The sequence below is a fragment of the Lissotriton vulgaris genome, chromosome 2_1 (assembly GCF_964263255.1).
Source record: "Lissotriton vulgaris chromosome 2_1, aLisVul1.2, whole genome shotgun sequence".
Taxonomy (NCBI): Eukaryota; Metazoa; Chordata; class Amphibia; order Caudata; family Salamandridae; genus Lissotriton; species Lissotriton vulgaris.
In genome coordinates, this window is record NC_141687.1 from 686,873,501 (window position 1) to 686,890,633 (window position 17,133).

Genomic DNA, 17,133 nt, shown 5'->3' on the forward strand with positions numbered 1-17,133 from the left:
ATATAACTTTGTAAAAGTACATAGGTATACATTATTGCATGTACACCTGCAGAAATGCTGAAATATTAAGGGCATGATTTAGATTTCGGTAGGCAAGTTACTCTATCACAACGGTGATGGATATCTTGCTCACCGAAATATAAATCCCATAATAGCCTATGGAATTTATATTTGGGCAGGTGGGATATCCGTCACAGTTGTGGCAGGATAACCCATCCGCTGAAATCTAAATCAGTCAAATGCTAATATGGACTTGAAAATGTATATTGTTTTAATGGAGTACATGGGTTTTTAATGAATTACACATCTTTCGTTTGATGCCATCAATGTTGAAATTGACTATGACAATAAATATCTTGTTTTTGATAACATCATTGGAGTCAGCTAATATCATTACTGATCAAAGCAAAGTCTGCAATAATTAAACTATTCTGAGATCATAATGCACGGGGCGTATTTTCTCTGGCTTAACTCACGCTTCAATATTTTGGGCTGCTCCTTAGAACTCTGAATTGCTTAAATACTCCTTTCAATATTTTTTTTACAGTAAGTTGTGCAGTGCATATTGTATCTGTCATTTTTATTCAAGTCTCAGGGAGGCTTGAAACAAAATAATTAGCAATGAATATAGAAGACCAATGTGAAAAGAGCCGAAACTACTATATTGAACAGTACCTTCACAATGCAATGTTTTGGAGCATGAATAACCCAGTGACAACTTGCCAAATTGTTGTATGAACCAGGATAGTTCATACTTTGGATCTCCCCTTCTTCAAAAAGTACAGATGTTGACCCACACCCCGAATCTGCCAAAAAAAACAGTTATTACTTGCACATAATTAAAACTGTTAAATATTTAAAAAAATTTCAGACTACACTTTTTTTTAATATCACAATACAAGCTAAAGAAATTCCAATGTTAACACAAAGCTACAGACAGTGATTAATGCATCCATCCATGAGGGCCAGCATTTGTTCAAAAGATCACAGCAAATTTAGCCTCATCGATGCTGCAGATATTCTTCTCCGGTGCTGGGCCATAATAGAACTGGGTGTGGTCATGACGAGCTGAGCTCGTCATGAGCACACGAGCACCGTGCCTCATGACGAGCTGAGCTCGTCATGAGCATCGAAGGGGTTAAGGTCATTCAAACCTCTACGTTTACAAGTAATCTGAGAGTGGAATCACCATCATAACAGTGTGTGATGAAGTGAATACAAACCTAACATCATCTCTTTACCAAAAGTAACAAACCACGTAAAATCACTGTAAAAATGTGAACTTCATTGAGCAGGATTTCCATTTGCTCTCCAGCAATGTTTGATGTTTGCTAAGTCATCCTTCATGAGGTTCTGTAAATTACGAATTCGTTCGTGCTCAGCCTCCATTTTGTGATCACCGCCATTTTATGTTGCCCTCACTCAGGCAGCTCGGTGAACGCAATGTTTTTGTCGCTTCTGCCTTTGCGTGTCAGGTGGCTTCCTCGCCTATGTTTACTAACGAGTGTTAGGGTCTGGCCGAGTACACTAATTCCTGTCTGAGCTGATTAATCCCCGTCCGGATTACATGTTGTTTCACACCATTGTTTCCTTTAAGTTATCTTATCTGCTGTCCTTTGCTACATGTCTCATGCATTCTCCTGTTTCACGACTGTCCTTCACCAACGCGCAGCTGTGTTTTCTCTGCTTGTAAATCGAATTGTGTGGATTCATTTGTGATTTACTTAAGGGGTCGAGTGACAAACAGAACCGGGAACTTGAGTTGCTTTGGTCTTAAAACATTGTCTATAACGTTTGCCTATAGCTCATGCTCTTGTGTGATTGCATTTTGCATTGTATTGTATCGTATATAAACCTGTGCGCCACGGAGTTAAGTGGCAGTCTCTTTTGAACCTCGTTGTACTGATGACTTCTAAGACCACTGTACTAGCTGCAGCTAATAAATACCATATTCTACGCCAGATGAAGAGTCCGTGTCTCTGTTTTGACAAGGCAGGTGAATCCCGGGGATTTCAGGCATACCCTGCCCCGCCGGGCCTTAAAGGCTGCGGTTCTCCATTCATTATGACTCTTACTATTAATTCTATTTTGATCTTGGTCTTGATGGCATGTAACTAAGAGATGCCTTGACAGAGTAGTTTTAGTAAATATAAAACTACAGTATTGTAACCTGAGACTAGATTTGCTCAACTTCCTGCTACCAGTAAGGTAATATGCATTATTTAACTATGTTGCAGACTGACAAATAGACCAATTTTAGATTTGACAATAGGTTGCCTTTTATCCTCCCCCATTAAAGTCTCATAAAAAAACGTGTTGGAAAACACTGGGTGGGTATGTTCACATGTCTATACTTTAATTAAAAAATATATTATGCTACCTATTTTCAAATGTAACCTGTGTTGCCTTGTACAATCATAAGACTCCTGAAAAAATCAGCACTATCCATGCAGCCAAATGAAACTATTTCCAGACTTTATCACCATTCTTCGCTGTCATCCTAAACACTGATGGCAAACTAACCATGTTTCAATTTAAACTCATAGCAAAGTTAACACTCATATCTATATATTTCCCGTTGACTTCCAGTAGGGACAGCATTCTAAATCCTCTCTCTACCTTGTTCATAGCTCATGCTCTTCTGTCTTTCATGATACCCCATACAAACGTACATGCCAAATTTATTTACTCAACCATGTCCTCCCATTAGTTAACTTTTTATTCACATCTTCCAGTTACTCCCTGTTGCCCCTTCTCTGCCCATACATCATACATCTCAGATCCTTGCCTCTCTCCTGCACCGGTTGTCTTACTCCAGAAAAAAAACACAAGAGCTGGCCACTGTTTTCCTCCAGACTTCTGTTTAGTCTTCTAACAACCTTACTTCTTTAAAGTCCTGGAGTGCCTGATGTTTAACAGAGTCACACTATAATGTTGGTCTGACAAACAACTTGATAATTACCAGTATGGCATTTATATATGCTTAATTCTGTTGAGATTGCACTAGTGTCTCCCTTTACATTAACTTGGTGTACTACATCCATGCTCATACTTTTTAGCTGCCTTCATTACAGATAATCTGTCTCCTTTTCCTGTCATTGCCACCTACCTTGGTACTGCTGGTACCACCCTTGGGTGGTCCTGTTCCTATGCCTACATTCACTCCTCTCCTCCTCCAATGGGTAACTGTCAGGAGTGTCTCCAGGGTTCTCTAATCTTCCCACTGTACACATTTGGATTATCTCTAACCTCCATGTCCATGGCACATAAATCATTATCCCTTTACCCTCTTTTGCACTTCTGTAATCAAATCCCTGTCTTACCACTATCAAGCACCCATGCTTCTTCATCTCTACCACAAATTCTGCATGTAGATACCTGCTCAGTAGCAAAGGGATCTGCCTACTATACAACGAGGCCCTTCTTAAATACAATTATCTTGAACATAGCAGGCTATTCTATTTGTCAACTTGTGGGTTTCATTAAGTATACCTTCTTCACCCTTGTTTATAGCTATCCCTTAACATCAGACAACCCATCCACAGATGACCGGCTTGCTCGCTTACAAACAGCAGCTGAGCTCAGTAAAATCTCTGCATCTTGATCTTTAAAAATCATTAATGGGCTATCCCACATTGGCTAACCTCGTTTCTTACCACTCACCTTCTCAACCTCTCAACTAACCTTCAAATTCTTCCTGTTTCGAAACCGAATTATGTACAATCCCACTATTGTTCATTTCATTTCTTTGTCCCACTACAGTAGAATGCCAAGCTGCTCAATCACAGACCTATACTCTCTACAAACTCAATTCCTGCAGAAATGATCAGCCAGCTCGGAGAGTCATAACTCAATTGTGCCTCCCTGTGCCTATTTTCCAAATGCAAATCATGTAATATATGTACTAGTTGGACCAGTAAAAGATTAATGTGACAGATACACTGTCGAATTAGCAGGACATTCCTATATAATGAATAATAACTATTTTCAAAAATAATACTCATAGTTTCATGGAGTTAAGCGCTCTATGCTGTCATCATTTTGCATCATTCTTGTCGGGGGATGGGGGGGGGGTCAAATCCTAATGATGCCCAGTTAGCCTCGTATTCTTTTGAGGTCAACATACTGAACACAATTGAAATTGGGTATTGGCAGTAAGTAGAGATAGTGAAAATGGGGGTAAGAAGCACTAAGTTCAAAGTAAATTATATGTATTAATTTAGTGATGACTCTGCTAGTACAACATTTTGTATTTTGGGACTAACCACTCCCTTGATTTGCATGAACTTCTCTATATAATGTAATCAGCAACATCTGCCATGTTTACTCCAATTGCTGTTCACTTTTTTGTGTGAGTATGAAGAATTTGTAGCTATGTCTGACACAGCAATTCCCTGATACAATTTTTAGTAATAAGATGAAATACTCAGGGATCAACCGTTGTATTTCTTAAGGACTTAAGTGTATAGTAGTCTAATGGGCAGATTCCTTTGCTACTGAGCAGGTATCAACATACAGGACTTGTGGTGGTGTTGAAGAAGCATGTGTGCGTTATAGTAAGGAGGGAGAAAGATCACAAACAGAAAAGAGATTGGTGGACACAAAATAAAGGGTTTGAGGAGGCTGGAAGATAGATGATTTCCATTATTGAATATTTAAGCTTGAAGGATTTTAGAACCAACCAGTGGCTGATAGTGGAGATGGAGGTGGACGTTCCTTTACACATCTTGCCCCCAAATTATGGAACTCCCTGCCTGTTGATCTGCGCCGTACATCTAATCTGCTTGCCTTTAGAAAGGCCTTGAAAACTTGGCTGTACAAGCAGTAACTTGTTATGTTTTTGTTTCTTCCTTCTTCTTTCTTAGTTTGGGGTCAGAAAGCGCCGTGACACTCCCTGGAGTAGCCGTGCGCTATATAAGCAACCCCAATAACATAACATACAGTTTTGTATTTGAGTACAGAGGTCAAAAAGAGGGTACAGGGATGATGAATAATATGTCATTACTACAGAGGTGAGAGAGAATCAAAATGTGTACAGTGGGAAGGCTAGAGGGCCCAGGAGCAGCCTGACAGTTACCCATTGGAGGAAGAGATGAGTGCATGTAGCATAAGAACAGGACCTCCCAAGATCATTAACAGCATCACTGAGGCAGGTGGAAATGCCAGAAAAAGGAGACAGATTAGCTGTAATGAAGGCAGCTAAAAAGTGAAGAAGTATGAGCATGGACGTAGTGCACCAAGGTAATGTAATGGGAGACATTAGAGCAGTCTCAACAGAATGAAAAGCATATAAATGCCAGACTGTTAATTTCGACAGACCAAAGTTATAGTGTGACTCTGTTAAACATTATCCATTCTGGGTCTTTAAAGAAGAAAGGTTGTTAAAAGACTAGACAGAAGTCTGGAGGCAAAGAAAGGCCAGGGATACTTACCTAGATCATGGATCTGGGAATCTTGGGTCAATATGATGAAAGAAGGACCGCCCCCACCGGGCCGGCGGTGGCCGTCCTTCCGCCATCACCAAGCTCATTACCCACCGCCAAATTAGGATGGCTCTCGATAACTTCTCCTTGATTACAACATGAACCATCATGATAATATTTTTGCATTGCACAATGACTGGTAGGCAGATCTCATTTTTTACTATAAACACATTAATTAACACAATATGGAGAACACCCATTAAATATTTTAGACATTAAGAAGATCACAGTTTTTAAGTTGCAATTACCTGGAACTGTGTTGTGCGGGACTTCTTTGAAATGCAGCGTAAATCCACTTCTACGTTCTCTAAAATCAGAGACAAATTTCAGTTGCACTTTGCTAGATGAAACCAAAATGGGTAATGGACGAACATCTCCACAGTACTTCCCTGAAAATGTAATTTTATAATAAATATGTTTGTTTTACAATACTAGATTTTACAATACTAGATTAACAAAAAAGGAGAAATGTAAATGTCCAACATTAAAGCAAATATAAACTAACTAATTGGGATCTCTGAAAGAATATTGGCAGAACAAATATCGTGCTACACAAATGTCAAGTAAAAAATATCAATGACAAAAATATTGTTGACATTAATATTGTCAAAAAGAATCCAAAAATATTATATTTTTACAGATAACAATAGTATATTGTAAAACAAATATTTTTAAATATTTAAAAATATATAACAATCTATTCCCATATAAACACACATTTAAATATAAATATACGTTTATATATACATATATAATGTAGCAATAATTATAGGAATATATATTTTATTTATATTAAAAAAAAAATTTAAATGTACTATTATAAAAAGCACAACTATGTAAATATATATATTTATATATCTAAAGAAACAGACAAAATATGAAAAAACAAGTATAAAACATTAAACTAAATTACCAAATTAGTCAAATGTAAAAAAACATGAAATTAAAACAAATATTACAAACATTCAAATAAAATCTATCGATAAAAAATAATATAAATTAAACAAACAAATAATAGTAATATATAATTCAACAATTTATTAAAAAAAAGGATTTAAATCAGCAAATAAAACATACACTATTTCCACTCCAGTCTAAAGAACAGAAATGACCGCACTGGACTTCGGAAGAGCATAATTTACTATTCCCCCTCCAGTCTGTGCAACAGTAGAAAAAACATTGGACTTTGGAGGTGTAGAATTTACTATTCTCACCCCAATCTGTGCAACAGTAGAGAAAATGTTGCTCTTTGTAGGGGTTGCCTTTATTATTCTCACTCCAGTTTGTGCAACAATAGGGAAAGTGCTGGAATTCAAATGAGTAAAATGTACTATTCCCCCTGCCCCCAGTTTGTGCAACATTAGGAAAAGCTTTGGACAACAGACTAGTTCAATTTCCTATTCCCATGCAAAATCAGAGAAAGCGTTGGAATACAAGTGGGTAAAATGTACTGTTCCCCTCCCAGTCTGTGCAACTGTAGGGAAAGCCTTGGATTTCGGAGAGGTAAAATTTACTATTCCAAATCCAGTCTGTGCAACAGTAATGAAAACATTGGACTTGGAGGGGTTACATTTACTATTCCCACTCCAGTCTGTGCAACAGTAGGGAAAGTGTTGAGCGTCGAAGGGCTTAAAGTTACTATTCCCACTTCAATCTGCGTAGCAGGAAGGAAAGTGATGGACGTCGGAGAGGTAAAATTTACTATTCCAACTCCAGTCTGTGCAACAGTAGGGAAAGCGTTGGGTTTCTGAGGGGTTAAATTGACTATTCAGATTTCAGTGGATGCAACAGTAGGGAAAGTGTTGGACTTCGGAGAGGTACATTTCCTATTCCAACTGCAGCCTGTGCAACAGTAGGGAAAGCATTTGACGTCGGAGGGGTTAAATATACCATTCCCTCTTCAGTCTGTGCAACAGTAGGGACAGAGTTGGACTCCGTGGTTGGCACATGCTCCTGCAAAAACTCTCCCTACATTGCAAGGATTACTGATCTTCTGGCCCTGTCCAGATAGGACTATGCCAATGTCCTTTACACAAGACTACCATACTGCAGCGGACCCCCATCTGAGGCTACGCGTGCTGACATTATCAAGCATCAAGATAAAGACTAGGAGGCCATCCATGCCCCTAGTAACTCACATTGGGACTCTAGAACCGCCATATTGCAAGGTCCAGTCCAAGGCGACGCTAAGTGCAATCTCGTACTTTGCCATTACGGCTTTTAACTGATATAAAATTACATGTGTCAAAATATCAGTCACTCAACGAACAGCGCTAACTAAGTGTGTGTTTTGTGAAAATAAAAACAAAAGAAGCAACCTGAAATCTTGGCACATTACAGCTTGCGACACAATAACTAAGGGAACCAATTGAAAGGACAGGATTGCCAGGCTAAAGAAATACCAAGTGGTTCTCCAGAAGAAGGCGTGTGTACGCCGAAACGCGCGTAGAGACAAAATAAATATTCCACTTGTGTGGTTTTTAATTTGTTTTTTAATATATATGTATACATTTAAATTGTCGTCATTTGTAAAACTGTGCATTCATGATGTATGAACTGTGTGATTTTTTAATTATGTCGATGATTTGATTAATAATTGTTTTACTATCAATAAATTGATCATGAATAAGAATTTTTCTCATTGTTGATATTACTATGTGCACTGCATTAGTTGATTCACTCCTTGGCTACAATAATTGATGTTTTATTGTACCTGATATTTTCTCAGGACCCAATAGTTGCCTAGGATAAAGTTATTTGTATAATATTTGTGCCCTGACCTAGGAACTAACTAGCAGTATCAGGGGGTCCCTTTGTTATATATGGCAGATTCTTCTTCCTCTTGGGCCCGCAAGCTTGGAACAGTGTGCCTGCTGAGCTACGTCTAATGGACAATGGACAGTCTTTCAGAAAGCAACTTAAAAGTTGGCTTTTCACTCTTTAATGTGTCCCTCTGGACTCTCTGAATTTCTAAACTAGCACCGGGAAACTCCATGGAGTAGCTGTGCGCTTTAGAAATGAGAAAAAAGAACTTGAGGGGAGGAATATTTACTATCCCCACCCCAGTCTGTGCAGCAGTAGGGAAAGTACTTCACTACAAACACATAACATATTTTAATAACACTGTTCATTGAGCAGATATTCAAATCTCTTATTATAAAATTATACATAAGAAATTAAAAAATGACACCAATTACAAAATTATTAAGCATTTTAATAATTTATTATGAATTAAAATTTTTTTAAATGAAGTTCCCCACCCTATTCTCTCACAAACCTAGCAGACCACACTTAGACTATAACTAAAATAAAGAAGTATACAGCAATGGACATATTTAATAATCAATTAATTATTAATACATGAATAATTGTTAATTAATTATTACTTAATAACTTCACACCCAATTACCCTAAAACACAACAGCCTACACCTAATATATGAAATAAATAATACAATTATTAAACACGTCATAGTAATTGATCAACTAAATATATAATAATTTTTTTTTTATTTATTTATTTAAAAAGTTTTATATAGCGCAAACAAGATCTTCGCAGATATCAGAGCGCTTTACATAGAAGGGTACATGAGGGAACATAGTCAAACAAGTAAATCAAGCTTTACATAGAAGGGTGCATGGGGGAACATAGTCAAACAAGTAAATCAATAAATCACAGTACAAATAGTACAACTAAGTGACTACAAAGCCAATCATGTGAATGATAAAACAACTCATACAGTAAATATTAATTATACTTAATTAACAACCCACCCTGTACCCCTACAAACCTCACAACCCGCTACAACACTATAAATCACTATATACAATTACATTACACATGATCACTAATTTCAAATTACAAACTATATTTAAAAATGTTGTCAACAATTATACAAACAATATTTAACATATAAACTTAATATACAAACTAAAATGCATAGCGATAATTAAAGAGAGATATTAACCACACATATATTCTTGAAAACGATTTTACTTACCTAAAAAAATTCTTGTCAACGATATTTCAACATCAGTATATTCATGTGTCATGATATTAGAAAATCTATATTGCTGTGGCTCGCTATTCCTATATCAATATTTTGTCCAAATACCCATTAATTGATTAGCAAATGCCAGAGAGAATATTACCACCTGGTCCATCTTCAGCTTCAGGGTTCTAACCTATTGTATTGAATTGTCACCTCTGCGAAATCAAACTATTCGCCCCTCAAGAATTTAAAATGTATCCTCTAAACCCTGCATTTTACCTTTTGTGTGTTTTTTCTAATACATCCTTTTCAACTTTTCAATTCTATAAGAAGCCCGGGCACACCAGGAATTCTCTTTTGTCTTTTTCTGCTAGAAGTAGATGCAGAGTAGGGGTGTGCAATTTTTTTTGTCTGAAAACTTCCTGTAATTCATGTCAATACGACTTTTATTGCTCGTTGTTGGACAAGTGCTCTATAAGTGGGTTTCTATATTAAATATTTCAGCCGTTTTAATTTCCTTAGAGGGAAAAAGAATCACCAACCTTCTTCCGGTTTCTGAGTAAACCAGTGCATGGTTATAAATATGATACATTAGAAAGTACTTTAAGTGCAGGCAACAAAATACTAAACATAAAATGACCAGGTATACAATGTATGCCAGGCATCTTTAGTCATTCCGGTATGTGCGCAAAATGGCTTTCTTTATTAAAATTGCAGAGCCCTACCTGTGGTGTTTGTCATTGGATTTACAATGTGAAACCATTTTATATTGTATTCGTCAGTGTTCACAATGTAAATTCCCTTCCTATTGTATCTTCAGAGAATTCACAAGTGTTATGTTTGCTGCCATTTGAAGTGTTCATGTAAAACTTTCAGCAGTGGCGGTACTTGGTGAGGGTTCCAGACTTTGGCAGTTGGCTAGTGGCTGGAGGAGTCACGGGAGGATACAGTGTTCTGTCCGTGAATTAAACAACTTTTGAATTTACTTAGTCTTTGTGCATGCCTGAATAATACGGTGATAAACGGGTGAACCTCAAGACAGGACCTTTCTAGGTGTGGAAGTTCTACATTTCCTCAAAAGTAACATTGCTGGTGAGTTACTTTAAGGCAGTGGCGGCTCGCAGTGGGAGGGGGAGGGCAGGGGAGGATCCGGGTGGTGAGGTAGTGGAGTCAGACATACGACAAAGTTTTATTTATTTATTTACTTACTTTACTCGTGGACGCCCTATGTCTGACTCCACTACACCCCCACCGCGCCCCTCCCATGCCCCGCCTCACCGCCCGCAGCACTCCCACTGCTAGCCGCCACTGCTTTATTGACTCTATGAGTTGTACCCTGTTTAAGGCTGTTGTTGTGTGCGCTTCTGTCCGCTGGATCTAATAAAGCTTAATTATCATCAATTAGTGCCCTTCGCTGTTGCTCACTCTCGCCTTACAACATTGCTGGCTTGTGCTTTTATGTAGGTTGGTCATGTGACTTTGAATCTTCAGAGGAGCTGCAGCTCACACCATATACCCACATGGCTCACTGGTCAGTCTAGAGCTAGCCGCACATTGTGGAATTGATAGAGGAGTGGCGGTTCACTGTAACCGTGCCCATTTCTCAGATATTGTCAACAGTACTGTCGGTCCCAGTTAAGCACGTACGGCCCATATGCTGATTTAAAAATGGTCTTGTGGCTTCACAGCTCTTTTTTCAACAGCATTCTGCCTCAAAATTAGCATTCAGGAGGCAGCAACTGGACTTCTGATTGGTCCTTCTACGAGTTATGCTATTGACTACTAGTATACCAGCCAGTTTTGATTGACTCCTTTACATAGAATTGGTGACTGTTCATTTCAAAAGTGACAACCACTAGATACACCAATTGATTTGTTCGCACATTTGACTATTTGAAAACATTGTTCACCACTGCTCTTCCTTGGTTTGGGCATTCAAAACTTTAAATATAAATAATGTTTTAAATCTTTTGATAGCTATTTATTGCAATTCATGTGGTAAAGTTTGAACCTGTTGGCTCTTTTTTTCAACAGTTGGGTTCAAAAGGACAATGCATTTTTGATAATTTTCCACCTGCAATTCAATCATCCGAAGAGTGATGGGATATTCATTTTGAAATCTGTCAAAAGACTACAAAACCATTTTAAAGAGGACACAAGTATAATTACTGAAAGGCACAGATTTTTCACACTGCATCAATTATAATATCCATTGACAATTTTTTGAGCTGAATTGCGAGTTTTGGCAAAGAAGGGGCCCATTACAATGTTGGGTGGACTTACTTCTGCCTGACACTGAAACTGGACTGACCAACCTCTGGTCGGCGATCCCGATGCCTCAGCATAATGTGACCGAACACTGTGGTCGATTAGGATGGTGTCCGTCCACCACCCCCGAGGTGGAGGCACCGACCGAAGGGGCAGCGGCGGTCCCTCCGTAGCAATTGGATGTGACCGCCACCCTGGCGGTCACATCCCGTATATTTTACATTGCGGCGGGTGTTGCTTTGAGCAGCACCCGCCGCAATGTAAAATGTGCATGTTCAACTTTGGCATGCACAACTTGCCAGGCAACGCCTGGTGCCTACCACCTTGTGCATGCCAAAGCAGGGGGGTACCATAGGTACCCCCCATGTGCACCCCCCAACACCCTGGGGGTCCGAAACGGGCCCCCAAACACAAAAGACCACATGCTTTTACATGGCGGAAAAGCCGCTATGGAAAAGCATGTTTTCGCCTGCATCCTAATATGGCTGGCGGTGCTTGCAGACACTGCCACCATATTTGCGTGCATACACCGCGGATCAGCGGCGGACGGACTTGCCGTCCACCGCTGATCCCACCGCCATCCTAATGTGGCGGTGGGTGTTTCCAATGTCTGCGGCGGTGAATCCGCATCCTCCAGGCCAGCGGCGGCTTCCGCCCGCCCGGAGGATGCGGATTCACTTCCATCCTAATCGGCCCCACTGTTCGGTCGCATACTCCCATTCCTCTATGGGAGCTTGTATTACAGCCGTAAACCGTCCGTAACACCAGCTCCTATAGAGCAGTGCCGCACATAAATGTCTGGTAAAAGCATCTGACAGGTGTCGGGTGATTAAAAATTGCTGCATCCTAAAACGTTGTTTTGTTATCGCTGTGGTGTAAAAGAGGAAGTAGCAGCGTTGTCAGATTATGAGACAGTTTCTTCGCGCTCAGCTTGATTGCCGCAATAAAGTGCAGTGCAACAAATTCATATTTGGAAATAAAAGCTGGCAGGTATGGGGCAGTCAGGATATAGCTCATTGTGACACATTTTGTTGTTGCAGCGAAATGGTTTTAAAAGGAGCAACATTTTCATCTGAAAACTGGGATCAATCCATTCAGCCTGATGCCAGGTCATTTGCCAGATGCTCATAGTTCAAGTAGAGAATGGAAGCAGAAAAAGAAGAGCAAGGGGGAAGCAGAAAGATAGAACATCTCACGGGTTTGCATCCCTGACACGATGTATTGTAGAGTCAATCAGGCTTCCGCTGTTGTTAATCAGCAAAATGCCTAGTGTGGGTTTTGGAGCAGTTTCAGATGTTATTTTAGTGATGTTATAAGCATGGCTATTTTCCTTTGTAAATTTACCAGAATCCGGTTCTTGCTTTTGCAGTTGCAGTAAATGTGTGGGACTTGTAAAGCGCACTGTTGCCCGTGAGCGTCCTGGCGCTGAAGACCGCTGGAGAACCCGTCCTGGCTTTCCCTGTGAGATGGTCCCTTCTGGGTATCTCCAAGGTGAAACCAGGCATCCCCGGCGTCTGTGGGGGGCCGTTGTAGAAATGAGGCAAGCTTAATGCCCAGAGTTGCGGAGTTTGATCCCTGGTTAGAGTAGGCACCGAGGCGGGAAGTATCGAGTCCGTTGACCCTGGTCCACGACCCTGCCGCTTCGGGACTTGAACCCTGGTCCCGGGCCGTTCTCTGCTTCCGGGTCTGCCGCCTCTAACTAGTCAGCCACACCACTCCTATGTGGTGAGCTTCCAGGTGCGTCTTCAACTGATAGCCCGATGATCTCTGTAGTCGGGAGCTTTTGGCATTTTTTGTTCGGCCAGCATGAGATATTTTACCACTCGGCAGTTCAATTGTGTGTCCCCGGAACAAAGCATGCCAGCACCGCTTGACTCCTGGAGCAAATTCCTCTCTGTTTGAAGGGCGCCTTTAACAGCTGTGTCCTTTCTTGCAGTAGCTCCTAGCAGGAACAGATTAAGTGCAAAATGTCCCCTGTTCCCGTGCCACACAAGCTGCAAGCATTTTGGGTCGGCGCCCTCTGCCATGGTGGGAGGTTCTGGGTACAAGGGAGGAAGCCCAGTTGATGCCTAAGGAATTTCATTTTCAGTGTTTTGGGGTAACCCTGATAAAAAATGCTTGACCCTCAAAAATATTTCTAAGTGTTAATGGTCATCCGGGCACGAGATCTTGCTGAGAAAGAAGCCTTGTCCTCTATCCGTGAGAGTCATTTTACGGACTTACAAATCAGTTTCTTAAAAATGGAGTCAGGGAGCTGTGTATTCCAAAGGTCAGAGAGCCCAAAGGTTTCCAGAGATTCCTGCAGGTAGCTTCTTGCAGGGGAGGTATCCCTCTGCGAGAGTTCTGACCATAAAAGTTGGCTTAAGTTATTTGGAGTGGAGGATCTGTGCCAGCAGAATATATAAGCGCCATTCCTAGACAGTGATTATTTTAGTATGCCAAACTCCACCATATGGACCCCCAGAAACCCCCTTGCAGGTGAGTGCAGTCACTCACTGCACCCGCCTGCAAGGAGATCGCTAAGCACCCTTCAAACATGGAGCAACTTTTTTTCAATTTTTTACCCGAATGCGCTGCATTTGCAGATGCCCTGTGGGCAGCGCATTCATCATAATACAGCGCATGTGCATTTTTTGCGCTAGGTGCACCTTTTTAAAGGTGCTCCAGTTGCAAGCAATGAAAATGCACCTTTTGTGTAATACGGCCTCCGGGGCCATATTATAGAAGTGCCCCCGGAGGAGCAACAGACATTTGTGCCTGCAGTGCTGTGTATCAGAGAGCAGAGTGATCAGGAAAGGAGTGAGCGTGCAGAAAGGGCTGAACCAACCACTTCAATGGATCCAGTAATAATATCAGAATTACCTCCCTCTGACTATACCAGAGTTTGCTGTACTTGGACAACACTGTTTCAAATGCAAAAGTATGTTATGTGAAGTGGAGCAGTCAATCCCGGTGATTTTTGAATGTGCAACGAATCACAAAGGTTACATTTCTTTGGGGGGGGGGGGGGTTAAGTTGCTGCTGCAAGTTATGTTTCCTGTGATAATACACCATGTTTGAACATTTTTGAGAATAAACGTTAAAAAAACAGCAAAATATTTAAAATAGTTACAAAAAATACAAAAAAAAGTCAAACATAAAAACAAAAAAATGGTTTTTCTCAGAACTGTCTGTTCTGGTTAAATAAAGACTAATTAAGTGTTATATGTAGGTTTATAATTTTCTGTATGACTGGCTATATGTGTAAGTGAATGTGTGCATGGGTGGCTGTATACCTGAGAGTGTGGGTTTTGAGCAGTTCTATCAGTGAGTCAATAAGTGTTTGAATAACTGTATAAGTGAATGTGTTGCTATATAAGAAGTTGTGTGGGTGAGTGACTGGGTATGGCAGTGCTTGTATTGGTGAGTGACTGGTTGTCTGGCTGGCTTTACGTATGTGTGAGTGGGTCTGTCACATGCTATATGAATAAGTGAGTGGGTGTGTAAATAGGGGTATAAGTGAGTAGATGATTGGAGTATGAGTGAGTTAATGGGTGTGTCACTGCCTGTATGGGTTAGTGAGTATAAATATGGTGTATGAGCAAATTAGCAGAAGTGCTATTGGCTTAATGGATCAGTGAGTGGGTGTGACAATGATCATATATATGAGTGAGTGGGTGTGTCATACACCCTATCTGACAGTGAGTGAGTAGACCGTGGATGAATAAGTGTGTGTATAACCAGATATTTGAGTAAGTAATTGTGTTTGTGAGTACTTTTATGAGCGACTGCATGCATTAGTGGCTGCATGTGTGTGTGAGTGCATCAATGAATGAGTGCTTGTGTGTGCGTACTAGTGTCTGCGTGACGGTGTAAGCAGGTAAATAGGTTTGTGAATAGGAATTTGAGTCACTGACAGGGTGCCTGAGTGGAGTATTCGTGAGTGACTGCATGTATGAGCAACTGTATGTGTGAGTGAATGATAGTTAGCAAGAGTATAGGTGAGTGAGTGGGTATAAAAGGAAGTGTATGGGACAGTGAGTAAATGTGTCAATTGCTCTATAGGTAGAGGTGTGAGGGTTTCTATGGGTGAGTCAGCGTGTGTATGAGTGACTGAAAGTATGCGTGAGTAGAGTATGGGTAAGAAAATGCTTGTGTTAGTAGGTGTATGGATGAGTGAATGAATTCACGAATAAATGGCGCATGGGTGAGTGACTATGTGTGTGAGTTCTCGTAGGGATGAATGAGTAGGTGTCAGAGTGAGTGTATATGTGAATGAGTGGGTACATAATGATTTGTATCAGTAACTCAGACTGTGTCTGAGTACACTATGAATGAGTGAATGGTTGTGTGACTGGCTATTTGAATGTAGGAATGGGGGTGTATTTTGGACAAGAAGTGTAAGACTAGCTCTTTAACTTGACATATAGGTCTATAACTGCTGATGGTAAAGTCTGAAAGTTGATGCTACTTGTCTTATGTTTTAAGCACAGATCTCCCTGCCTAGGCTCTACTTACATAATACCTCAGAGGTGGCTTATATGTAGTAGTAGAGGACTTTATAGACTTTGAAAATATTTTAAAAGTCACCTCTGTGTAGCAGTTACATTGGTCAGATACGCTGTCCAGTGGTAAGCCTGAGACATAATAGTTTGCATGGTTGAGTTGTGAGTGTCACTTTTTCTGCACATATCTGAATGACTGTCTAGGTCACCATTGTGTGCAATTGTATATTTAAAGAAGTATATTGGTGTCACAGTACATTTATTAGCAATTCTATGGATCTGTAAATGTGTATGGAAACAGCTGCATGGATTAGTTATAGGCTATGTTTCAGAGTATTAAGGTATGTAAATCTATGTGCAACTGCCTTCATTATGGCTAGTTACATAAGAGGTGTGTCTGTCAAGATGAGAAGGATCAGTGCCAGTGTTACAGTCAAGTTTATTTAGCAGTTACACTACACACACATGCTATCCAGTCGAAGGCGTTGCACATGTTGAAAGGGCAAATATTCTGCATGACTGACTGCCTGGGGTCAGTTACTTACCACATATGTGAATAAATATGTCAGTCTACATTTCGGTCTGATTGTATATTTAAACAAGCATTGAAAATGCAATAGGTCTCGCCTTTGATTAAGTTAAAGCCATTTGCTTTGCTAATGGTATTGTATAGCAAAGCAAATAGCTTTAACTTAATGAAAGCAGAGACCTATTGCATTTTTAATGCTTGTTTCTGTTTGCTGACAGAATGGGACGTGGGTGCTGGTTGACTTACCTGCTGCTGCTTGCTGCAGTGTTCTCTGGATGCAGTCGGGCTACTGGGCTGTCATCTGTCCAACGTCCGGCTGCGCAGTCTCCTGGCCTGCTGGGAGCCGCGTTTGTTGGCGGATGACCCCTTGTGGCTGGG

The 17,133-nt window shown here is 40.3% G+C and overlaps 1 protein-coding gene across 2 annotated transcripts in view; it reads right to left on the reverse strand.

Moving 5' to 3' along the window:
- Window positions 1-17,133, reverse strand: part of OVCH2 (ovochymase 2) — a 1,017,769-nt gene that overhangs the window by 311,619 nt on the left and 689,017 nt on the right. The window contains exons 11-12 of one of the 2 annotated variants that reach the window (XM_086955909.1): window positions 5,732-5,872; window positions 676-806 (exon numbers count right to left, since the gene is read on the reverse strand). The exons of the other annotated variant lie outside the window; for it this stretch is intronic. Of the exons in view, the coding sequence (XP_086812035.1) occupies window positions 676-806; window positions 5,732-5,872 (272 nt within the window). The remainder of the gene's footprint in view (window positions 1-675; window positions 807-5,731; window positions 5,873-17,133) is intronic. 2 annotated transcript variants of the gene reach the window in all.